At 40.9% G+C, this 25,941-nt stretch overlaps 1 protein-coding gene across 2 annotated transcripts in view; it reads right to left on the reverse strand.

Moving 5' to 3' along the window:
• LOC137281491 (sodium leak channel NALCN-like) overlaps positions 1–24,812 on the reverse strand; it is a 54,436-nt gene extending 29,624 nt beyond the window's left edge. The window contains exons 1-14 of one of the 2 annotated variants that reach the window (XM_067812749.1): positions 24,739–24,812; positions 18,746–18,842; positions 16,093–16,394; positions 13,901–13,984; positions 10,894–11,042; positions 10,300–10,428; positions 9,840–9,985; positions 9,346–9,488; positions 8,861–8,965; positions 8,459–8,680; positions 7,885–8,052; positions 6,396–6,455; positions 5,848–5,979; positions 4,254–4,391 (exon numbers count right to left, since the gene is read on the reverse strand). In XM_067812749.1, the coding sequence (XP_067668850.1) occupies positions 4,254–4,391; positions 5,848–5,979; positions 6,396–6,455; positions 7,885–8,052; positions 8,459–8,680; positions 8,861–8,965; positions 9,346–9,488; positions 9,840–9,985; positions 10,300–10,428; positions 10,894–11,042; positions 13,901–13,984; positions 16,093–16,383 (1,767 nt within the window). In that variant the 5' untranslated portion in view covers positions 16,384–16,394; positions 18,746–18,842; positions 24,739–24,812. Of the gene's footprint in view, positions 1–2,101; positions 2,240–4,253; positions 4,392–5,847; positions 5,980–6,395; positions 6,456–7,884; positions 8,053–8,458; positions 8,681–8,860; positions 8,966–9,345; positions 9,489–9,839; positions 9,986–10,299; positions 10,429–10,893; positions 11,043–13,900; positions 13,985–16,092; positions 16,395–18,745; positions 18,843–24,738 lie in introns of those variants that run through there. The other variant, XM_067812747.1, reaches the window with a different exon arrangement.
• Positions 24,813–25,941: the final 1,129 nt, after the last annotated feature.

The following is a 25,941-nucleotide window of genomic DNA, read 5'->3' on the forward strand; positions in this document are numbered from 1 at the left end:
GTGTACTTGTCCCATCTACTGGCCTACAGTCCTGGCATCCAGTGTATTAACCGAGGCAGTCACACCAGCACGCAAAGGTTTCTTTTACCTGGTTCTTGTTTTGAATACATGATATAACTACTGGTCTGCCTGAAGATTACTCTATATATTTCAAGCAAACCTTTCGTATGCAAATTTAGCATCAAGTTTCGATTGCTGTAATCAGTTAGTAACATTACTGCACTTGTGTAACAACATTGGTCAGGAGATGACAGAACTTTAACCAAGCCTCTGTATTATACAAAAAGAACTTAATTAAGCACCCATGTCTTTTAGCAAGGAACTTCTCGTCATGACCATGATGGAAAAATTTGAGTTTTTTTCACCCGTGTCATCCACTGACTCACAAAAAAATGACAAAATGATAGGAATCCATGTTGATTATATGTTGATAATGCTCATTAAAAATAAAAATAAATAAATAAAAAAAACCATTTCCACATGGGCCAAGTTCTGTGCTGGAGGATCCCCTTGTTGCACACGAGATATACTCCAAAGGGCTAAGATCGGGGCTCATTAAATTGCCAGATATGTCATGGGATGCTAATTAAGTTCTCTCTACATATAAATATGTGTGTTGTAAAATGCCTGGCTACAGCTATGACTAGACTGTAGGCCCTTGAAATGTGAGTGAGTGATATTATCTACTGTCAGCTGGCCCCACAAGTCTGCTGCGTTAGTGAGATAGCATATTCAGTTTGTAGACCACATTTGCAGAATACACTTGGCACAAAAAGCCACAAACAGAATATGCTACCAGAGTCCATCTGTGCCATTGTCCTGCAGGTAGATAATATGTAACTGACACATAACCTACTCTAGAAAAATGATATTTGTCTGAAAATGTAATTATTAGCATTCATTTATGACCCCATATTATTTTATGCTCAAATATGAAAGTGGAACAACTTAAAGTCAAAAATCTTAGAGTAGGTAGTATTTTGTCCAGCTTTTATAATTCAGTTGTTTCACACTGCCTGCAAGTGACACCCTCACATGCTTACAACAACTCCCAGAAGCAAAACCAGTTCCTTAGTTTACATATACTAAAATTGTGTCATGGCAGAATATAAAACATGTTGTCTTGGTATATCCATTTACATTCTCCCTTGTATATCCATTTACATTCTCCCTTGTATATCCATTTACATTCTCCCTTGTATATCCATTTACATTCTCCCTTATATATGTATGTACCCCTCCCGTCTAGCTCATACATGAGTGGTGGTACGTACCCCTTCAGTCTACCTCATACAAGAGTGTTGGTATACCTGATACATGGAGTGTTGGTATGTTCCACTACAGTCTACTCGCTACACATATGTACCCCTAAAGTCTACCTGATACATGGAGTATTCGCATGTACCCATACAGTCCGATACATGGAGGGATGGCATGTACCCTTACAATCAACCTAATACATCTATGTACCCCTACAGTCTACCTGATACATGAAGTGCTGGTATGTACCCCTACAGTCTACCTGATACATGAAGTGCTGGTATGTACCCCTACAGTCTACCTGACACATGGAGGATTGGTATGTATCCCTACAGTCTACACGATTCATGGAGTGTTGGTATGTACCCCTTGAGTCCACCTCATACATGAAGTGTTGGTATGTACCTCTACAGTTTACCTGATACGTAAGGGTTGTTATGTATCCCTATAGTCCACCTGATACATGTATGTACCCCTACAGCCTATCTGATACATTTACCTGAATTCTGGTTTAGACCAAAACAGTCCTGCTGAAAATAAGAGTACAAGAAAAATGCCTACAATTGGCAGCACCAATACATCAATGATGACAAATATAGACTCTCTGTACACCAACAAATATCATATTTGAGCAATTCATTCAGCATTATTCTCAGGCAGAAATAGATGGAGAAGCCCAAACTGCGATAACGGAACAGACTGGGTTTCCCTGGAAACAGGAAATAAACATGACGATATGGAGGATGCCCCAAAGCTGCCAGCACAGTCACATCACTACGATACGAGGGTATGCACAGCGTCACCCCTGTCAGCGGGTGTGGCCAAGGTGTGCAGTACTCACCAGCGTGACGAACAGATGGTAGAATATGAAATAGATGGCAACGAGGGGAGCGATTCTCTCCCCTGTCCTCCACATTGTGATATGCATTACGTCAATCCACCCTTTTTGCGTTTGAATTTGAAACATAGACATGAAGGCCTGTGAGGAGAGAGAAGAAAGCACAATACACAAACTCATCAGGACACACTAGCTTCCCTTAGCAGGGAACATTAGCTCTACAGCAGTCCGCTTACATTAGTGAGAGGAAACACACAGTCTGATGCAAGCTGGAACCTCACAGTGGAGTCTTGCCAAGTTTCCTCTTTCTAAAGAAGTGAACCTTGAAGTGATGCATGAAATTCATTCAAATGATACCACCACAAGGAACAAACAGGTCAAGTGATTATGTAGGGTGCCTGCAGCATGGTAACACATGCAGCTTCTCAGTAAGCGATCAGTGTCTCAAAGGCTAAGGCAGTCTCGGCCTAGAATCTTTCGAAGCTTTCTTGCTATGATAGTTGTAAGTGCAATACATCAAATTTCGACTATTTTAAAAGAAAATCTCTGCCCTAGGCTCCTGGAACAACTTAAGTTGGGAGCCAGATTCATGAATTAGGGTTATGAGTAAGACACAATAGAGATGGAATGGATAGCTGGCTGTGATAATTATGTAACATCTGTGGGAACTGAAATATCTAAGCGTTTATATGATGAGTGGGTGCGAGTGAGTTTAGTTTTACACTGCTGTTAGAATACTGCAAAATTTTCAGCAATATCAAGGCAGGGGACTCCAGAAATGAGCGTCACACGCGGTACCAATGTGAGGCATCCAACCTAGGTCTTTGGAGTGATGAGCTAACGCCTTAACCACTCTGCTTCCAAACCATCCTGGAAACCTACTGGACAGCAAACACCCAGTGTCACGGTTTGTTCCTTGTGGCCAAAACATATAAATTAGTGACTATCAGTTAGAAATACATGCAGGGCACTTAGTAAACATGTTGGCAATGGATGTATGGATGTTATACAACCACCACCAGTTACGAGATGTTGATGCAGCAGGCTACAGAAGTTGGAGGAAGGGGGCGAGTTGTGGAACCCGTCTTCAATCCAGTTCGAAAGGAATAGTAGTCCTGACACATGAACCACTGCCACCCTTCCTTCCCCAGTCATGCAGAAGTCATGTTGCTCTGTACACAGTTCCAACAATCTGCCCAAGTATGAACACAGTTCATTATATCATTTCAAGATCTGTTTCATTAACAAACTGTAACAGTCTTTGGATGTGATATCTGTCCGAGCCAACAGTTATCACTAGATAACCTGTCAGTGCCAAAAGTTAATACTAGATACATCTGTCAGTGGCCAGAGTTATCACTAGACATACTTGTCAGTACCTAGAGTTATCACTACATACATCTGTAAGAGCCCGAGTTATCACTAGACACACCCATCAGTGTTCAGATTTATTACTCAATACATCTGTCAGAGCCCATATTTATCACTATATACATCTGTCAGAGCCTAGAGTTATCACCAGATATACCTGTCAGTCCCCAGAATTATCACTATATACACCTGTCAGATCCTAGAGTCATAACTAGATACACCTATCAGAGCCTAGTTATCACCAGACACATTTGTCAGTGCCCAGAGTTGTCACTAGATACATCTGTCATAGCAGGAGTTTGCACCATCATCAGACACATCTGTCAGAGCCTAGCTATTACCAGACAAATCTGTCAGTGCCCAGAGTTATCACATGACACGTATGTCAGTGTCCTGAGTTATAACTAGATATATTGGTCAGTGCCCAGAGTTATCACTAAACACATCTATCAGAACCTTGATGAATCAAAAGTCTGTAAGCCTAGTGCAGCTTTCCTCGAGAGAATCATGACCATAGAAAGAATGAAGTGTCAACAATAGTATATTTTGTACACCAAGACCTGATAATCATATGCTGAATAAACGCTGAGATTTTAACAATACAATAAAGCAATACTGATACACGTCAGACACTCTGGTCCAGTTGAAGTGCACTGTTTTATAGAGCCATCTTTGACTGTAGCAGACGCAGTGTTAGACAAGGCAGGAGAATCTGTTAGGCTGAGACAGATGAACACGAGGGCAGGCAGCAGGCTTTATGTGTGAGGCAGGACAGACTACTTACCACTGTCACAAACAGATGAAATAGCAAGAAATATGTAGCACACATAGCTTGCACTATGGGGTGTGAAACTCTTGTCAATACGTCGAAATTCTCAATCCAACCCTCTTGTGTGAGAATTTGGAACATGGACTTAAGTGCCTGGCATTGAAAACAGCATGTATTAGCTGGGAGAGACACTAACAGGGACCTGCATACAATATACTTCTAGTTAGATACAGAAGGGTTTCCATTTATTGTTCAATATGGCCAACACAGCATGGGCACATGCAGCTACCTCCACTCCACCAACTACGTGGACTCCACAGACAACACAGCATCACCATGTCACCATCATGTACTGCAAAGCTGTCTGTTCTATACAGTGACCATTAAGAACCTAACTTGAATCTCTTTGTGAAACATGTATGGTCCCTGAAATGTAGATATTGTTCTTCAAGTGGATCTCTGTCAGGTTTTGAGACCTCATAATGTTCAAATCTAACAAGAAATATTTCTACACTTTGGTATGATGGTTTCAAAGATTCTTTAACAAATTGCAGATGACCTTAAAACGTGTTATGCATTATGTAAATCAGACATGATTGTGAGATCTTGGTGGTGAAAGGTTTCATGTAAATCAGACACGATTGTAAAATCCTGGAGGTGACAGGTGTTATGTAAATCAGACACGATTGTAAAATCCTGGAGGTGACAGGTGTTATGTAAATCAGACATGATTGTGAGATCCTAGAGGGGACAGCACCACATCTGGATGGAACACAGATATGACTGTAACCTGTCAGAGATCAGAACTGATCTTTATCCATCCATGCTTGCTGGAATAGGCTGTTTATAAGATTGGGTGTTTAGCCTCACTGAACTGGTTGATGCACGTCATTGCATAAGAATTGAGCAAATTGATGTCAATCACTGGATTTTCTGATTAGTCCGTGTCCAGAATGAATTATTTTCAGGCTGCTGCTATATATATTGCTGTGTTTCACAAGAAACAAAAAGACAAAAGAAGGATACCATTGTAATTATTATGTGGAGGGATGTGGGTTGTGGGTTGTGGGTTGTGGGTTGTGGGATCCTGTAATAAAGAGGCTGGTTCAGAGTTAGCTACACAAGAGAACTAGCAGATCAAACTAGCTCATATACTTTAGGGTTAACAGTGACAAGAAACAATACAATGAATTCATGATTTAAGCTTTGACAAAAGACTAGAACTGAAACCGCTGCAAGAAATGGAACTAGAGCTGCTTCATAACATGATGCCCACTGCTGAAGTCATGAGCCTGTTTGACACCCACATCCTGCATCGGGTTCACTGTCAACATACTTTTGCTATATCAGTGACAATGCAATACAGTATGTATATGTTCATTTACAAATAACTGTCAGAACTATCAGCAACACTTGGTAGACCAGAGGATAGTGCTTCTGAGAATTCCTGATACGTCCTTACATGAAGAATCATGATATCTATGGTGATTTTGAAACTTCATTTTTAACAATGATTTGAACTGGTTCATTTTCCAGTCTGTTAAGCATTGTGAGTCATGTTCCCGATTTACACCCTGAATTTGAAAAGTATTGTAGCAGAGTCACCCACCTGTGGGAAGGTCTCGAACTTTGTGAAGTCCTCAATAAAGCAGAAGAGCTGGAGAGAGATGCTGGAGGCAATGATCAGCAGGCACATGGTGAACAAGATGAGGCTGCCCAGCTTCCGGCCAGGCCCAAAGATCTGGCAAGCACACACAAATAAGCGAGGTTAGTTTTATGCCGTTTTTTTTAGTTTTTTAAGCAATATTCCAGCAATACCACAGCAGGGGACACCACAAAAGGGCGTCACACATTGTACCGGTCTTCAGCATGAAGAACGAACACTTTTAACTACTAGGCTACCCACTGTCCCGACAAGCACACAGAAGGCTTAGTGGGTTCTCCCCTGCACAGTCAACATCATGTAGAGCTCCAACTAGAACAGTTGTTATACATGAGATTACACTTTCCTAGCTCTTACAGGGTTCTGTATGAAAAGAGTACTAAAATCTCAACATTAATAATAACTTGTCATCTAAAATATAAATGTTGTTACATCTGACCACTTTGTAAAGAGGCACATGCATTACTATTCCAGCTTGCAAGTCAGCAGCTCACCTTGAAGCAGAAATCTTCCAGCATCGGAGATGCTTTGATGAGTCGGACAACCCGCAAAACCTGGAAGTATCCTCAAACATTAAAACCATTTATTTAGAAACAAAAAACACACAATGTGCCATTACTTGGGGTTCCCATGATTGTAAAACTGTAAATCAAAATGGGATAAAAAGCATGAGCATGACCTGAAGCTCCTCCGACTCTTAGAAGTAATTGTAATGGCACTTCAACCTTATTTTGGCAATTCAACCTTATTATGGAATGTTAACCTTATTTCAACCTTACTGTGGAACTTAAACCTTATTTTGGTACAAATGTCTATGTGAGTAAATGGGAATAAAACAAAAGAACATATTTTTGGATCACCATATATGAGAGCAAATACTGATAACATGAATAATGTTTGGCTTTAAACAAGCAAGGGTTAACTAGGCTTTAACTGTTTTCATTTTCATGTCATACAGTAATATTCATTTATAACGAACTCAAAGGGACTGTTGTTTTCAGCCAATCATCAACTGACTTGCTGTCAACAGACGAGATTTCTCCATGTATCATGGCTGAACATATCCCTCGTCGCTTCTTAAATGTCTCTAACCACGACTGATTGGCCTTGAAATCTGTATGTCCAAGTCTGCTGCAATGTCAGTCTTGGATTTACCGCCAGCATCTACAGCTTGGATGATTTGGTATTTTGTGTCGAGATCTAGAGCTTTACGTTTCCGTGACAAGCCTTCCATGCTGACTTGAAAGAAAGACTTCCCAGATCACTATTTATGCCTTGACAATGTCAAGAAGATTCACAAGATTAAATAAATGATAAAATTTCACAGGTAAGGCTATTTTATTATCCCCTTGATCCCATGTGAGGAAGCCTGTTTGTTTTCACAAGCTAATTGGTGACACGTGAGATGATACGCGAGTGGATTCAGATCAGCTGTTCGCTATAAACACGTCAATTAACACATGAAATAGCACAGAGGGACACATCAATTTGTTTGTTGTAACAGATAATTCGTACTATCAGTGTTCGGTGTATACGGTAGTTAATTCATAACAATATATAGGAAAGCAGTCGGGACTTCTGAATTTGTTCATTGTAACCGGCAATTCATTGTAAGCGTGTACGTTATAAGTGAACTTTACTGTATTTAGTTTTCATGGCAACCATATGTAAAAAGCACACTTCTGCCATTGTCCTCATTGACCTGGTATCAAGATAATCAGATGACATATGTTGGCAGACTTGACAGTAGTCGGGGCCAAAATATTTACCCTAAGTTTGCATTGCATACTTTCATTGAATCTAACTGTGTCTACTTTGACCTATGCTGGGAACACCTGACAACACTGTGTTGAAGGCTGCAGTTGCAGCATATCTGATCAGAAGACTGTGAGCAGCTGGTGTACCAGGGCCATGGGTCGAGTCTGCCACTGACGGCAGATACATGTGATACAAGGATAAAGAAGCCAAAGAGGAAGGAAGTACCTGGAAGTATGTGAACTGTGAACGATAGCAGTCAGGGATTATGTGGATGGTCGTCCCAATGGCTAGCAGCAGCTCGAACTTATGCAGCGACCGCTTGAGGTAACCCACAAAGCCGAGACACCAGATCTTGAACAATGCCTCCAGGTCAAACAGCAGAGTGAACACAACCTGTTAACAGTAAAACTGACCACATTACACCACACATCATGCTCAACACTTTACATGTTGACAGATCCCCTCAGTATACCACATGTCATGCTCAACACTTTACATGTTGACAGATCACCTCAGTATACCACGTCATGCTCAACACTTTACATGTTGACAGATCACCTCAGTATACCACGTCATGCTCAACACTTTACATGTTGACAGATCCCCTCAGTATACCACATGTCATGCTCAACACTTTACATGTTGGCAGATCACCTCAGTATACCACATGTCATGCTCAACACTTTACATGTTGGCAGATCACCTCAGCACACAAGGCCACGCTCAACACTATAGATGTTGACAAATCCCCTCATTATACCAGACATCACGCTCAACACTATATATGTTGACAAATCACCTCCGCATAGTAGAACCCATCCAGCTTATCATCTGGGTTCTTGGTCCTATGGTCAAAGTGCAAACTGGCCTCTGTGATGGCGGAGGCTAGTACCAGCAGTAGGATGAAGGTGTGGAACAGATTGGAGCGAATGACCTGCTGGAATACTGGGGGTGCTAGGCCCTGAGACTTGTTCTCATCCAGGATGACAAGTTTCCATACTGTACCGTCTGATGTGATAACCTGAAACAGAAGCCATCTTGAGGATGCAAGAAACAGACCTTTGTTCGGGCAAACAAAATATTTAGACCATCTGATTGAAAGAAATCCACTAAGCACCTTACATAATATTAATATGCCTTTTGTATCCAGACAGAATTTACAAAAATGGCCTTGCCACGCAACACCTTTGAAGCACAATACCTGTGAGGAATCTGATTCAGCAGCACTGCCCCTGGGCCCCCACATCTGCTGGAACTGGACTCGAATCTCCGCAAATGTCTCAATGATAACAGCAATGAAGACGTTCTGTAACACAGATCACTGTTATACATGGCATCTTTTGAGTAAAACAGTGTGCTGTGACCTACACCACTAGTTATGTGACAGTTAAACAGTGTGACCTACACCACTAGTCACGTGACAGTTAAACAGTGTGACCTACACCACTAGTCACGTGACAGTTAAACAGTGTGACCTACACCACTAGTCACATGATAGTAAAACAGTGAGCTGTGACCTACACCACTAGTCTCATGATAGTAAAACAGTATGGTGTTATCTACGAGACTAGCCACATGACAGCAAAACCTACAAGTGACAGCAAGTAAAACAAAGCTTCTGCAGTGTGCATTAAACTGGCACAACGTACATGATTTGCCCCTGCCTGTAGTTTAATGGTGACCTACCTTGACCAGCCATGCTAGGAAGAAGATGAGAGAGATGAAGTAGAGGAATGCCTTCCATGATGGGAGGCTGTCTATGCAGCGATACATGAGGAATGCCCAACCCTCCTGGGACGCGGCCTGGTACACAGTGAACACACTTGTAGCTGCAACACACAGGCGCCGATATCAGTTAGCATACAGAACCTTCATAATAATATGATCTGATGAAAAATATGATCCCATGTAAGAGGCAAATGAGTTGAGGTTTCTTGTTCTCTCCTAAAATGCAATTTAGTGTTCAGAGTTGCTTAACTTGGACACACCATTAAAACAATGACCATGTAAGTGAATCATGCTCACCCCAGATTATGTTTCGACGTTAGAACCATATCTGTTTCAACAGTGTCAACCGAGTGGTAAATGTCTTAGATCTTCATCACACAAGAATATGACACGCTGTGTTTCTGGAATACTGTTCAAAGCATCATCTCATTCACTCACAGTTTCCAACTCACCAATCATATCAAACCCATTGAAGCCCATGATTTCCTTGGACAGCGTGAGCTCTACACACTTCATGTTGCTGGGACACTGGTAACCCTGACCTGGCTCCGGGGAGCAGTGGGTGTCCGGCACGGCCAGGTCAAACTTGGTGATGTTACTGTTCAAACACATGATGCAGGAATCAGCAGTAGGACACGCCCACAGGTTGTACACTGGACAGTTACAGTTACGATGGCTACTGAGAGACACCAAGATTAATGTGTGACAGTACAGTTACGATGACGATAGAGAGCCACTAAAGTTATTATGTGACAGTTACAGTTATGATGGCTACACAGACACACTAAGGTTATTAAGAGACAGTACAGTTACGGTGGCAATAAACATTGATATTATTAAGGGACAGTTACAGACATGATTGCTAAAGAGAGACAATAATGTTATTCAGGGACAAAACACTGTGGTTATTACGTGACATCTGTTTCATTCTTCACACAATGGTGCCTCATCACCCCGAAGAACTGAACTCCCAGAATTCCATACAGTGACATGAAGAACAGGAAGAAGATGGTGACATTATAGATCTGCTGGCTGGACCGCCTGTAGAAACACAGTGAACACGGTCAAACATGGGTATCATCATCCTTCACATGAACACAATCCATCTTCATTAGTGTTACAGTATAAACATATAATTACTGTAAGAAACTGGGAAGTAGCATGATGTGTCTCAAACAGTGTGGCAAATAGTGTAATGTATTTCATACATTGACGCAAGTGGTGTTATATGCCTCAAATCTCACAGAAGGTAGTGTAATATGTCTCACATATAGTATGAAGAAGTGTGATATGACTCATATTCTGCAGAAAGCAGTGTCATATGTCGTATGTAGTGTGAAAAGTACTTTGATATGCCTCATATCCTGCAACCATCTGTTCCTGGAGTAAAGACGGCAGTCTACCATCACCTCAGATAGTTTGGTTTTCTGTTGTTTAATGCAGGGAGAGAGAAGAGGATAGACATGTGCATACAAGAGACTGAATATGCATTAATAAATGACTTACTTGAAAATCTGATTAATTCTGTTCTTTGGAAGGGAGAATTTGAGGAAGACCCTGAAGACCCTGATGAGGATTAGTGGCCGTGGAGAACGCAGGATACGAAGAACTGAGACTGGATGCTCTGGAGGTATTGACCCAGTCATTTCGAACACCTGAACACAGGAACAGAACACATCTCAAACATCTGAACACAGGAACACAACACTTCTCAAACACCTGAACACCTGAAAAAAACACTTCGCGAACACCTGAACACAGGAACCAACACTTCTCAACAGCCTGAATACAGGAATACTACACTTCTCAAACACTTAAACACAGAAACACAACACTTCTCAAATATCTGAACACAGGAACACAACACTTCTAAACAACCTGAATACAGGAACACAACACTTCTCATGTACATCTGAACACAGGAACACATCACTTCTCAACAACCAGAGCACAGGACCACAACACTTCTCAAACACTTAAACACAGAAACACAACCCTTCTCAAACCTAAACACAGGAACACAACACTTCTCAAGAACGTGAATACAGGAATACAACATTTCTCAAAACCCTGAACACAGTCCAGTACCACACCGTGTCAGGCTAACAACACCATGTGTCAGACTAAAAAGACACTGTGTCAGACCTTGTGACACTAGAGATGTGTAGATGTCCTCATATGGTGGACCTGAACCATAGTGGTGATGTTATTTAAGTACTGTAAACAATGAGACAATCACCTGGTATTTTCAAATCTCCACACTCATCAAAAGGCTGATGTAAAATATCAACTAAGGTAACAACTACCTAGTTGAGATTCCAAGCTTTAATGATATCACTGATCCAGTACCATCGTTTACAGAGGAGAAAGTCGGAAAAACTACTGCTTTCTTATTTTTTGAAGCTCAAACAGCACTAATAAGAAGCAGACTTTAATTATGCAATTGGCCTCACATCCAGGTCAGAACTGAACAGTAGGATAGGTTATTATTTCAAATCATAACCTGAAATCAGTCTGCATTATTGAGGCCTCGAAAATGTGTAGTGTATCAATTATTTTGAGTGCGAGATGTGTCTCAACACAATAATAACGTGCCTCCACAAAATGGGTGTATGCATGTCACAATCACATGCCACAAGCAACAGCATCAGCAACATAGATGGCAACACGGAGAAGCTTGATCATAACGTCATTAAATACTTCCGTCTTGAAAGAGACAGAGGAAAACCGTAGTTCGTTAGCTATGACAGGCTGTACTATAGGGCCAGTTGTGCACTGGGCTTGTCATATAACCAGGTATATGAGGTTGCAAAGAAATTTATGGTTGGGGTTGTCTCAAAACCAATAACCAATAAGAAGCCAGGTAGGAAACACAAGCTGGACAGTTTTGATAAAAGTATTATTTGACGAGCTGTCCTGAAGCAAAAATACAAGAGGAAATAAAAGACACCATACACGTGTCACGTCCAAGGGTAGCCATTGCACTAGTAGAAATGGTGTTAAAAAATACAAAGCGCCGAGATCATTGACATGTTTTCAGAGAAAAATATTCCACTGTGTCCACGCGGGCATTGTACCTAAGGAATATTGAAACCAAGGTTTTCAGTGCATTTATCTTGATGAAACGTAAAACAAAAACCACTTAACTGATGTGGCTACCATCAGATAACAATGACGCGCCTGCTCTGCCACCAGGAAAGGGCAAGTGTCTGGTCATCCTTCATGCAGGCACCTCTGACAAGGGTTTGATAGAGGGGGGTGATCTTGTACTGCAAAGCGCACGGGCGGGGATTATCACCATGAAATGAACGGTGAGGTATTCTTGGACTGGTTTGAACACCAACACTTGCCCTGTCTGGAGAAACCCAGGGTCATTATTAAGGATAACGCCAGTTACCATAACACACGGGTTCCTGGTATCATTACTCCCACCATGACTATCCTTCAAGCACATATGCAGGAATATCTTAGATACTGTAATGTGCCTTACAAGCAATTGGAAACCAAGGTGCAGTTGTTCCAGGAGATAAAGCAACACAAAAAACTAGTCCAGTACCTCACCGACGACCTGACATTTCGACATGGCCTTTTGTCCTCCGTTCATCAGTCAGGCACTGTGAGCTCAACCCCATCAAGCTCACCTGGGCTATTTGCTAAGAGTTCATATCCAGACACAACATGTCTGATGTCAAGGATCTGGTCTATGCTTCCTTTGCTAGAATTACCAGGGACTTGTGGCAAAAGGCTGAAGGTCACACACTGAAAAGCGAAGGGGACTACCACATATCTGGCAGTGCTACTTACAACAAAATTGCCCCCATCATCATCCATCTGGATGATTCAGCTGATGACACAAGTACTGATGATGACACCTAACATTCCAAGTCAATACTACATCTGAAGTCGTCACCATAATGTAGTTTCAGCACCACACTATGATAAGTGATCACATCAGTTCTTTTTCTGCCATTTATCTATATGCAAATTTATTATATACCAGCACAACACAAAACAATGAAAACACATACAATTCAAAACTAAACAAAGCATTACATTTCGACATTGCTACACTTATCTATAACATACATTGTCAGCAGTATAACGCCCTTTCACAGTTCATCATGCACTCAGACTATCATCTCCTGAAATTATTTTTGTGTGCATGGCATTCGGTATTCTCGTACAGTGATCAACTACCTCATAAGATGACCCCTTCCCATGCAATGCATGAAAATCTCTGTGACTCGGGCCATGTTATGGTCTGTTTTGCTGATTCTTCAGATTTTTTAAGGGTAAACCAGGACTTATCTGATAACAATCTCCCAAATAACTGTTGGTCAAGTATAGGTAAGGCATGGTTTATGCGATATATGGTATGAACCACTTTCCTATATATATATTATATAAAGAACAAGCGCCCAAAACCATTTTTGTAGCATTGTTTACATTACTTTAGGCTGATGCTGCCATGTAAGTATGATGTATTACGGAGTATGCAACTCTGTCTATTTACCTGCAGCACAACCGATGTCCAGAGGAACAAAACCATGATGCCATCAAACTGACACCATCGATCTTTCAGGTATGGTGCTTCACCCTGAAACAAACCGTAAGACATCATACACAGTCAACTGACGTGTCATGTTGGCAGTTCAGTGAAGCATCATATTTGTGTCAGGAAACTAGATATACTTCACCTGTGACAACAAATAATTAACAAATAAAGCCTTCCATCCTAATATTAGATAAGGATGCATTCATTCAACTTAACATTTTGACAACACATTCATTTATCCCTCACCTCATTGAAATGCTTGCTTGCATGATAGTAAAGGCAGTTCACCTGTATTCAAGATCCCCTGCTACTTTGGATAATTATAGGACAGGTGTTCCAGGATGTTACCCCGGCTACCAGTTAACATTTTAGGTGAGTTACCCACGTTAGACAGTCGCTTGTGCCACACCTTGCTCACTACAGTCCGTTTGAGTTTGAAACGGACCGATGAATTGCAAACTTTATCATTGTACAAATTTGCCACAGAAATATACATAGTACACATGTTTATCATTTACTAATACCCATCAGCTGTCTTCAACATTTACCAGACTCCGCCACAAAAGTTGTTTAAGAAACGATCATCATTGAAAACGCAAAAGTTGTTATGTGTTGCGGCAGGGTGAGACCCCAGAAACGGAACAGCCAGTCATGGCAGGGGACATCTCAAAATCTATCCCGAGAGACCTGTCGGTTCCTCGTCTGCCGTTGAATCATAGTCACGACTGAAAGGGATGACAAGTGGTGCCACATTTGCCTGTTGTCAGCCATCCCGAGACTAGTAACCTTGCTCAATGACGTTAGCTGCCTTGTTCACACAGTTTTGCCAAGTTTCAGTTGTGATTTTGTTCAGGAATTCCTTAACTCAAACCTCTATGTCACACAATCTAACAGTTGTGTTTGATCTGGCAGCATCTCCCTTGACAATACCCCATATTATTTCAATGGGGTTAAGGCCAAAGTGATAGGGTGGAAGTTGCAGAATATCGTGACCCTTACTTTTTAAGTTACTGTCAACTTTGTAGAAAGGTTCACCTTTGTGGGCTTTTATGATCTCACATAGCTGAGGCTTTGTTGCCTTTGAAGGCTGTGTGATATGAAATTTGTCGAGCCATGATATCATATCACCTTTTTGACTGTTCGATGTCTGGGCTTTACTCTCAGAGTCCTGCATGATGTGGTATGGGGCATTGTCCATTGTGAAAAATGACTTCACTGGTAGAGCTGTTACCAACTTGTTTTCAACCCAATCAATGAAAACTGCACCATTCATCTCGGAATGGTAGTCTCTGTTATCTGTGGACTGTGGACTTTGCCCTGAATACAAAGTCTCAGCCTGGGAGAAAGCCTTTGCTGGAGCAGCCAGCATTCTCCTTTCCCTAGAGGCAGCATTCTACGTGCCCCCTTATCAACCCTATCGGGTACCCACTGACTTACCCTGAGAAAATTATTTCTCCAGCGAACAATATCAAGCATTCTCCTACGAAATTTTCTCATAAAGAGTGTAAAAGTCGCCAGAGTGGGTACTTTGATACTCCGTGTTCTGGATTCAAATGCTTTTTTTATACTTTACAGCAACATGTATTTGTTTTCAGAATACAGCTTGTTGATAGACTGCCTTACAAGGTTCTTTTGAAACTTGTCCAAATGTTTTAATTTGTGTGATTTTGACACGACCCCTACTTGCTTCACATCACTCTCATAATGTTTGTGTGATAATGATACTCCTAAAGCTTTTGATGTCCGCTTACAGAATTTATTAATGGCATAAAATGGTTTGCCCCTTTCAGCTTCGGCACAAAAAAAATCTTACACATTAATCATCAACCGTTTCACATGAGCATTCAACTTCATTTTTCATTAGGCATGCGTATCCAGTGCACGATGAGATGGTGGCTGTTCCGTTTTTGCAGTATCACCCCGCCGCAGCAGACAACAATTTTTGCATTTTCAATGATGATAGTTTCTTAAACAACATTTTGGGTGGAGTCCAGAATACTTTCAAAGATCAGAAAGTTTTGGGTGTTAGTAAATGATAAACATGTGTACTGTTTATATTTATGTGGCAGTTTTGTGCAATGATACAATTTGCAATCCATCGGTCCGTTCCTGACTGAAACGGACTGTAGCTGATGATGAGATACACCCACCTTCCAAGCACCCCGGATGTGCATCTTGGCAATCATCTCGGCAGTGAAGAGGAATGTGATGACCATGTCGATGGAGAAAGTCACGTACATGAGAGCTGGCAGTTTGTCAAACGTCTTGGGTGTGTTCATGCTGACTGAGATCATGCTGAGAAGAGCACATCCTCGTAGCAGCCTCCGAGTCCAAGTCTTGTTAACCCATTCAATGTCAGCGTTGTCATTGAGATTCTCATCTGGGCCATAGTCGGCCATGGACATACCATTCTTGAAGCTGGTTTTTCTGTTGACCAACATTGTGGGCGATTCTGTCAACAGAAAATGTTGCAACAGCAGAATTTCTCAGAGAAAACATTGCACTTACCATGTGCTCCAGGATTGTAAACCAGTAAACTGGCATAGTGTGTAGAAGATAAGAGGGGTTACATGGTAACACAGGTGTACCGGAGTTTATTGTGGGTTGCTTGATGAGTGAGGAAAGAGGGTCTTAGGTGTATGGAGATTTACTTTGAGTAGCTTGAAGAGTGAGGAAGGAGGGTCTTAAGTGTATGGAGATTTACTTTGAGTTACTTGATGAGTGAGGAAGGAGGGTCTTAGGTGTATGGAGATTTACTTTGAGTTGCTTGATGAGTGAGGAAAGAGGGTCTTAGGTGTATGGAGATTTACTTTGAATTGCTTGATGAGTGAGGCAAGAGGGTCTTAGGTGTATGGAGATTTACTTTGAGTTGCTTGATGAGTGAGGCAAGAGGGTCTCAGGGTCTCTTACTGTGAGGTGCTTGATGGGCAAGGAAAGAGGGTCTAAGGTATAATGAGATTAACAGTGAGGTGCTTGATGAGTGAGGAAAGAGGGTCTCAGGTGCATGGTGATTTACTGTGAGGTGTTTGCTGAGTGAGGAAAGAGGGTCTCAGATGTAGCAAGATTAATTCTGAGGTACTTGATGAGCAAGGAAAGAGGGTCTTAGGTATAATGAGATTTACTGTGAGGTGCTTGATAATTGAGCAAAGAGGGTCTTAGGTGTACGGAGATTTACTGTGAGGTGATTGATGAGTGAGGAAAGAGGGTCTCAGGTGTACGGAGATTTACTGTGAGGTGATTGATGAGTGAGGAAAGAGGGTCTCAGGTGTACGGAGATTTACTGTGAGGTGATTGATGAGTGAGGAAAGAGGGTGTCAGGTGTACGGAGATTTACTGTGAGGTGATTGATGAGTGAGGAAAGAGGGTCTCAGGTGTACAGAGATTTACTGTGAGGTGATTGATGAGTGAGGAAAGAGGGTCTCAGGTGTACAGAGATTTACTGTGAGGTGATTGATAATTGAGCAAAGAGGGTCTTAGGTGTACGGAGATTTACTGTGAGGTGATTGATGAGTGAGGAAAGAGGGTCTTAGGTGTACGGAGATTTACTGTGAGGTGATTGATGAGTGAGGAAAGAGGGTCTCAGGTGTACGGAGATTTACTGTGAGGTGATTGATGAGTGAGGAAAGAGGGTCTTAGGTGTACAGAGATTTACTGTGAGGTGATTGATGAGTGAGGAAAGAGGGTCTTAGGTGTACGGAGATTTACTGTGAGGTGATTGATGAGTGAGGAAAGAGGGTCTTAGGTGTACGGAGATTTACTGTGAGGTGATTGATGAGTGAGGAAAGAGGGTCTCAGGTGTACGGAGATTTACTGTGAGGTGATTGATGAGTGAGGAAAGAGGGTCTCAGGTGTACAGAGATTTACTGTGAGGTGATTGATGAGTGAGGAAAGAGGGTCTCAGGTGTACGGAGATTTACTGTGAGGTGATTGATGAGTGAGGAAAGAGGGTCTCAGGTGTACGGAGATTTACTGTGAGGTGATTGATGAGTGAGGAAAGAGGGTCTCAGGTGTACAGAGATTTACTGTGAGGTGATTGATGAGTGAGCAAAGAGGGTCTCAGGTGTACGGAGATTTACTGTGAGGTGATGAGTGAGGAAAGAGGGTCTCAGGTGTACGGAGATTTACTGTGAGGTGATTGATGAGTGAGGAAAGAGGGTCTCAGGTGTACGGAGATTTACTGTGAGGTGATTGATGAGTGAGGAAAGAGGGTCTCAGGTGTACGGAGATTTACTGTGAGGTGATTGATGAGTGAGGAAAGAGGGTCTCAGGTGTACAGAGATTTACTGTGAGGTGATTGATGAGTGAGGAAAGAGGGTCTCAGGTGTACAGAGATTTACTGTGAGGTGATTGATGAGTGAGGAAAGGGGGTCTCAGGTGTACAGAGATTTACTGTGAGGTGATTGATGAGTGAGGAAAGAGGGTCTCAGGTGTACAGGAGGGATCAGCACTAATACTGCGGGGAGCTGATTGAGGTGAGACAGATATATTCAGGTGTAAAGGGTGCACTCAAGCTTACAGTAGGCAGCTCAGCAAGGCAAGAGTAGGAAAGGTACAATACTTTATGGATCAAAACTTTTTTATTAGCTTATGATGTGATGTTTCAAAACAAATTCTTATACTATCCACAAACATGAGTAAAGTAAGGCCTCCTGAATCAACAAGCCACCAATGAAACTTCTTTCACCAGATACATCCCACTGTAAGTCAACATCAAAACCTCTTTAAGCATTTATCCCACTAAAAGACCCACTGCAAGCAAAGAGAAGAGAGTGACTCGGGTCAACTGGATGTTCTAAGACTTACTGTGGGGTACTCAGTAATGGGCACGAAGTCTTTCCGCGCTGATCACACCCACGCTTGACAGATACAAGGCCATGTCACTTTCATTATGATGGTCTAACTGCAAAGGAAGAGAGAAACATTACGGTTACCATTTGTACCATTAGATTCATCAGATCATCAGTAAATGTTGATATTAAAAGTGACTAAAACTGTTAAGTTGATCAGTCTTGGCTGATTGCATGTTATTGCATAGGAATAGATTCAAGGTTTAAAATCAAAAGCACAGCAAAGTGGGGATAGATCTCTTTGAATCATGATGGAGTCACAAGTGAGTGTTGTATGTTCATTATTTTTCGAGTTAGATTGCAATTCATCTGTCCACTTTTGAGTGCATGTACGCATGCACAGATTGTTGCATTTATGAAAGTTGATAACAGAATCAACAGTTACAGAGAGGAAAACCTTTCAAGGTCACATGGAACCAAAAAATCATAATTAAAACACAATTATCACTTATTCATGACATATAATACACACTGCTGCCTGTAAAAAACAAATAAACAATATTATAAGCATACAATCGTCATTCAAAAGTGCAATATTTTGTATCTGAGCGCTGTAGCGCCTGGCAGTAATAAGTCCGTGACAACCAGTAGCTGGTTGGAGGTGAGAGCTCCCGATGCATGTGCTGTTTAAACGAGTGGGCAAGAGATGTGACTCGTGAATATTATCTGGCAGGTTGGCAGTAGATGTGTGAAGAGCTTCTGACTTGCCTCTGTGTTATGTTTTCGTAAAGCTTTAAGTTCTTATTGGTGCAACTATTTATACTATGTTATTATAATTAATAATCGTTGTTAAAACTATATTGTGTAGAGTTGTCATTCACCCCGCAACAAAGAGTGGAAAGAACCTGGGGTAGTAGCACGAGCTTGGCTATTAAAGTTTCAAAAAAACACCTTTTATAAAAATACACAATGCAAAGTCCATTGATGGCCAGACTCGTCCTATTAGATGTACTTGGGCTTATAGTCTGTTGTACAGACCCAGAGGGAAATATATCCCTGAAAGCCCACGCAAGTCTGGAAAATGTGGCAAGTCTAGATTTCCTTAGCTTCTGAAAATGAAGAAAGTCTCAGGGCTCCATTTCATTATATTATTATTTTTTCACTATGAACGTTTTTTTCAGTAAAATGTGTTCATTTCAGAAACTAGTTGTTAGTCTATTTGGCTTACTTCCCTCAAAACGAGGCCTGCGGGAGACCGAACCCAGTCACAGCGGATGGGTGTGCACTCAAGTGTAATGACGGCTTCCTATTGGCTGGTTCATTTACTGATATGCTGAGGGCTCAATGTGTATACAGAAAGAAGATCTGTTCGATGGGTATTTTAGAAGTATGGCGAGTCACAATAAAGTAAGATTCTTTATGGATAACAACGTCTTTTACTGTACTTGAGGCATCGTTTCAGTATGGATTTATATACTGTTGTCAAACAAAATCATATACACTATAGAAGAAGTTATTACCCATAAACCTAAATACATGTTCTCTGAATTTGCAGAAATGGTGAACTACTGCGTGGTTCGAAATTGTCATTCGTCCAAGTACAAAGCAGGACTTGAAACTGGCAGGAGATTGCACCAATTTCTGTCAGATCCAGTCATCCAAGAAAAATGGATATAGTTTGTTTGCAACCCACAAACATAAAAACATATCATTTGTACAAGTATCACACCTGCCTAATTACATAATGTGGAAGAGACAGGGTTCGCAGGTAGTGTTTCAAAGTAACAGGACACTGGGTCCCGTGAGTTTCAGATGTCTGTCTGACCTGCTGAAAATTCACAGGACCCACAGAACAAAATTAAGCACACATTTCAGACTTAAAATGTCTTTTGATTGGCACTGAAGTTATTAACAATATATAACAACAAACAAGTTTTATAAACAGCAAAGACGTGTCACATGACACAATTACCAACTTCAGACAAAGTCATTGTGAAACATTCACTTAAACTCTGGGTCTGGCAGGTGGATGACTTCTATCTGACCGTAGGCGAATCTGCCAGATTTATCAGAGGGTCAGACACTATTCATGAACAGGACTCAGGTGCATGAGTCATGAATCTATTTATTTTGTTTATGGCGTTTAGCCTGATAGGTGTTAATTGTGGTGAATGATTGAAGCTGTGTATTGCATATTCAGCAGACAGGGAGGCAGACATATAGGTGTCACTATACCAGACACTGAGCTGCTTACCACAAACAACAAGTATTTTATGTAATGAGTAGACTATTTACTAAATACTTGTTTGTGTACACAACCAAGATTAGACTACAGCTCACGACCTCATACTCCGGGCATGCATACTGTTTCAAGCTCCGTGAACCTATTCACTGCGAATGTATTATGAGCATACCGAAAGGTATCAGAATCTGCAAAGTTGTGTTTTACGTTGCACGTCACCTTTAAAGGGGCACTGATGCAGAGCCAATAATGTTTCTCACCAACGGTCTAATTACGAAACCAAGCAGCAAATTGGTCAGCACCCGCTCCCTCGACCGTGACGGACAGAGGGACTGGGCTCCTGTCCACATTAGCAGAATTTCTTTACCCTATAAAGTGAGGAAGCTGATGCCCATCACATGCCGTTATTTAAAAAAACATCCATGGTGATCCTTATCTGATTGTAACAAAATATCCCATCAGTGCAGTTTTTTCTGATGCCTGGATGGTATAGTCACTGATCCAATTTGATCCTATTTATGTGTCTTTTACCTTGATATTTAATCATGTCATGTGAAAATATGATTACATACACGTAGCAAGCCATTTGTTTCATGTAAGTCCGAAAGATTGCAAAGCTTTACATTTACATAGTCTTGAGGGTTGGTCCAGCTGTCATAGCAAACATTATACGTAAATTTAGGTAACTACGACCCTGGTTTATTATCTACGATAATGAAAAACACACAGTTGATTATTCGTAAACTATAAGAACAATGACTTTGCCATTGGTAGAGAAATCTGAAAATTTTCTTACGTAAAAAGCTGATTATATCCATTTACCCAAGTACACAGCAAATACCTATGTGCATTTCTTATGTAACAACGAAATTCTGTTGGTATCCTCAAAACAGTTTCGGCCCAAAAGTGTTTTCAGGCTGCATGCGACGCTGAGATTACATCTTCCTTGTGTAACTCGCGTTTGATGGTATGAACCTACACATGTTATTTGTCATCATTCACTTGATGGTCAGTTAATGAATTTATAACGGGTACAAATAGTGGTAACATCACTAAAATTATTCGACAGAGGTTCCCATTTGGCATTTCTGCTGTCTGGAGTAAATACTCAACATTATAAATTAAGGTCTGTAGTGGCAAATGTATTGCATGTTATGTAATATGTGCATGTAAGTGATGCAAGAGGGTTTATCCACTGAGTTACAAAAACAAACATCGATCAAAGGCTTAACTGATAACACACCGATTGATTAATTACTTCCACAGAGGATTTGTTAAAAAGGCAGTGTTTATGAGTGTAGAGTTACGTAATCTATACTGAATACAACCTGTCATAAAGTACGAGTGTCAAAAACAACATGATTCCTACAAAGAATTAACCACCACTGCCTTGATTGGTTGATTGTTCCTCATTATTGGCCAGCTCATGGCGGACATCATACAGTTAGTTTCCAGGTGCTGTTCTGGGTGACCAATGAGGTTATGTATACACCAGTGAGAAAATTTCTCAAACGACGTGTCACTTTTTCGCATATTAGACTGTTGAAAGACACAAGACATAGAGCAGGATTATTTACCAGCTGTAGATGAATGGAATGTCGTTCTTTTATGTGGATATTGATGGATACATTCCTGAACGAGGTAATAGCCTGACATTGTTGCTATAACTTTCGTTTGTCTTAAATTTAATATTTGCACTTTGTTTTAATTTACTTCTTGCAGCATTCAGCAGAATCTGTATTATAGAAAACATGCACTAGGTCGCGAATAGGATGTGTGTAAAATATGATTCATGTTGGCAATCTATACAATGTTGAGACATGAAAATCATGTTAGAAAGTAAGTATAAGAATACCGTGTGGGTTTTTTTTAATTAACTTTCAAAATGCATGCAAATGTGACAAGGAACTAAATATAAAGACCTACAATGACTTCGTTATTTTTCAGTCCTAACGTTTTTTATATCACTAGCAGATGAGTAAACTTCAAGATGTTTGATTTGTTTTCATAATAACGAAGTAAAATGACTTCATCTTTGTCGATCAGTCTACACATAAACTATCATTTGCGCATATCGGGCACGCAGCAGAGATCATGAACCAGTCACGAATTCTTGGATATCATCCGGGTACTCACGGGAGAAAAACAATAACAAAAGAAACCACCAGTCCACGGAAATTGCTCCGCATCAGTGCCTCTTTAATGCAAGACATAAACACAGAGTTATAATCTTCCATCAGCTGATTCTGTTTACAATTGGACAATGTTCCAAAAATATGTTACCAACATAGCCTTGTTTAAAACAATGTGCACAATACTGGTTTGAATTCCTCTGTTACAACCATGGTTTGACAATGACATCTATGTGATTACCTCCCTTGCCTACAGAATTTGACAGGGACAGCCAACTCTCCTCATTTGATGAGAGGAGAAGTCTGTTCAGTCTCAACTAGATCAAGCCTGCTTGTGATGAACCAGCGGGTAGGCAGTGCCTCATCCAATTAAGAAAGGTTTTCATTTCACACTGAAAGTGAGCAGCTAACAAAATATGAAAACTCTATGGTGAATTAGTGAGTCAGTATGTGAGTGAGTCTAGTTTTATGCCGCACTCAGCAATATTCCAGCTATATGGCGACTGTCTGTAAATAATCGAGTCTGGACCAAACAATCCAGTGACCGACAAGAAGAGCATCGATACATGTAATTGGGAACCAATGACATGTCAACCAAGTTTGAGTCGGACCACCCGATCCCGTTAGTTTCTTCTTACGACAAGCATAGTCGCCTTTCATGGCAAGCATGGATTGCTGAAGGCCTATTGTACCCCAGGAGCTTCATGGGTCTGAAGACTCTAAAGAACAACAAGCGTTGTACTTTGTACTGAGTCACCCATAATTCAATACTACCTCTGCTCTGGATTCTCACTGACTTTCCAGAAAAAAACAACTTTACTAGTACACAACACATACAGCAGAAACTGTGGAGCACAACAGTGCAGTGGTAATGTGTTTGTCTAACAAGATGAAGGCCGCGGTTCACACCCAGGTGGAGACACCTAGGTTTGGGTCCTGGGGTGGACACACTGTATCGGTCACATGTACCCACTTGGGGACTTAAACTATTTAGGTCATGTGTCTCCAAGAAGTTGATGGTTTTGTTAAGTATAGGAAAGACCCACTAACAATCACAGCATGTGTACAACACTGACACCAAATATGAATAGTCAAATAATGTAAGCAAAATAAGAAATGTAAGAATTGCCTTTATATGTCACATATAACCTTCATGTCATAAAGACATCTGACTGAACTATCACCAGTAGACCAAGACAGCAAGAGTTTCCTAGAATGAAAATTTTGTTTGAACATTCTTGACAACATATTTCTCTTAGTCCTGAATGTTAACTTCACATGCACATGTATCATCAGGGCATTATTCAAGCCACATGGGTCATTGAAGTATCGGAAGGCGAGGTTGTATAGTATCCATTTAAAGATCTTATTTTTCGCACGGCTGGTTGTGCTCGTGTTCAGTGTTCAGAGCTCAGTTACAGTACACAAGTAAGCTGCGCGCTACCCGCCTGTTGCATACTTGGCTGATAAGATAGGGAGAGGGAAGATGCTATGGTGCCGACTCGCAGAATCCTGGCACTCTAGACCAGCTTACAGGCCGTCATGTAATTCCTCGATGTTTACAAGCATATCCACGAGAACAATTCTGTATGTTACTGAAACAGAAGACGGTATGTAACATATTCTATCAATTACCTGTCGCTGATGAATCAAAACAACTTGAACAGAAACGTCAAACCAGCCACTGCCTCCATGCGACTCACAACAACTAAACATGAATTATTCATGAGATGCCGAGTCCGCCGGGAGATGATTAACATACGGCGGAATGTCACGAGAAGTGCCGAGGGCTTCTCGTTATGTTTCAGCGTGAAATGCGGCATCACCGATGGTTGTACCTGGGAACACAGAAACTTGTATTGCAGAAAATAATACGTCCTGGGTCCAACAGGCGTACACTGTGTGCTTGTTGGACCCAGGACGTATTATTTTCAGCAATGATTTGGCAATAGAAGCCCCTGTGCCTGTGAAGAGTGGTCAATGTCTAGATGTGTTCCAGCTCACTGACCATACTGGCTACCGCACAGTAACTGTTATCGAAATATTTTAGCGGTATTTATAAAATTACTCCGCATTTCGTGAAATTAATGAAACTGAATTGATTATTAATCAGCTATTCATCCCTGTGCCCAGGTCTTTCGATTCACTGCCGTCAATCACGTTTTTATATATAATGAGGCGGAAGGGGATTCGTGGAAGTATAAATAGTTCGCCGCCTGAAAAACTAAGTGCTCTAGTTAAAGTCCACCTTTGAAAAATTATGTTAGTATGCTCGAGGTAGGTTTCAGAGCATAATCTATTAATCTAGCAACTTTTTACAGTGTTTTCTTGCTTTGAAAGTGTGGGTTTTTTTCAAAAGCAAACTTAAAATTTGTTCTATCTCTATGCAAAACCACGCCGTTAGTTTTAGTGTTGTAAGTTGTCAGCTGACCAATGAACAAGCACAATTTGATCACCTGACCTTGAGATTTACCAATTTTGAAGTGATTTTCGTCTTAGAGATTGAACGCTTAACTCTGTTTTTGTTTCTGTTTTATTTCATTAAATACAGTCTTAATGAAAGTAAAAAAGGCTTAAACGACAAAAATACAACCTGGTAAAAAGAGAAATAATCATCAATATATATAATAATCATGATTTTTAGCTGTGTGTTCGACACTAACACTTTGAGAAAAATAACGATTTCTTTGGTCAACTGTTCTATCTCCAAACATTTTTCGAGAATTTCGTATATGTTTTAGGAAATTGAGCTCATAATTTGCTCTTTTCTGACACTACATGTCACAAGCATGTGCAGAATTTCGAAGAATTCGATTGAATAGCTTAGAAGCTGTCGTT

This window comes from Haliotis asinina, chromosome 4 (genome assembly GCF_037392515.1).
Source record: "Haliotis asinina isolate JCU_RB_2024 chromosome 4, JCU_Hal_asi_v2, whole genome shotgun sequence".
Classification (NCBI taxonomy): domain Eukaryota; kingdom Metazoa; phylum Mollusca; class Gastropoda; order Lepetellida; family Haliotidae; genus Haliotis; species Haliotis asinina.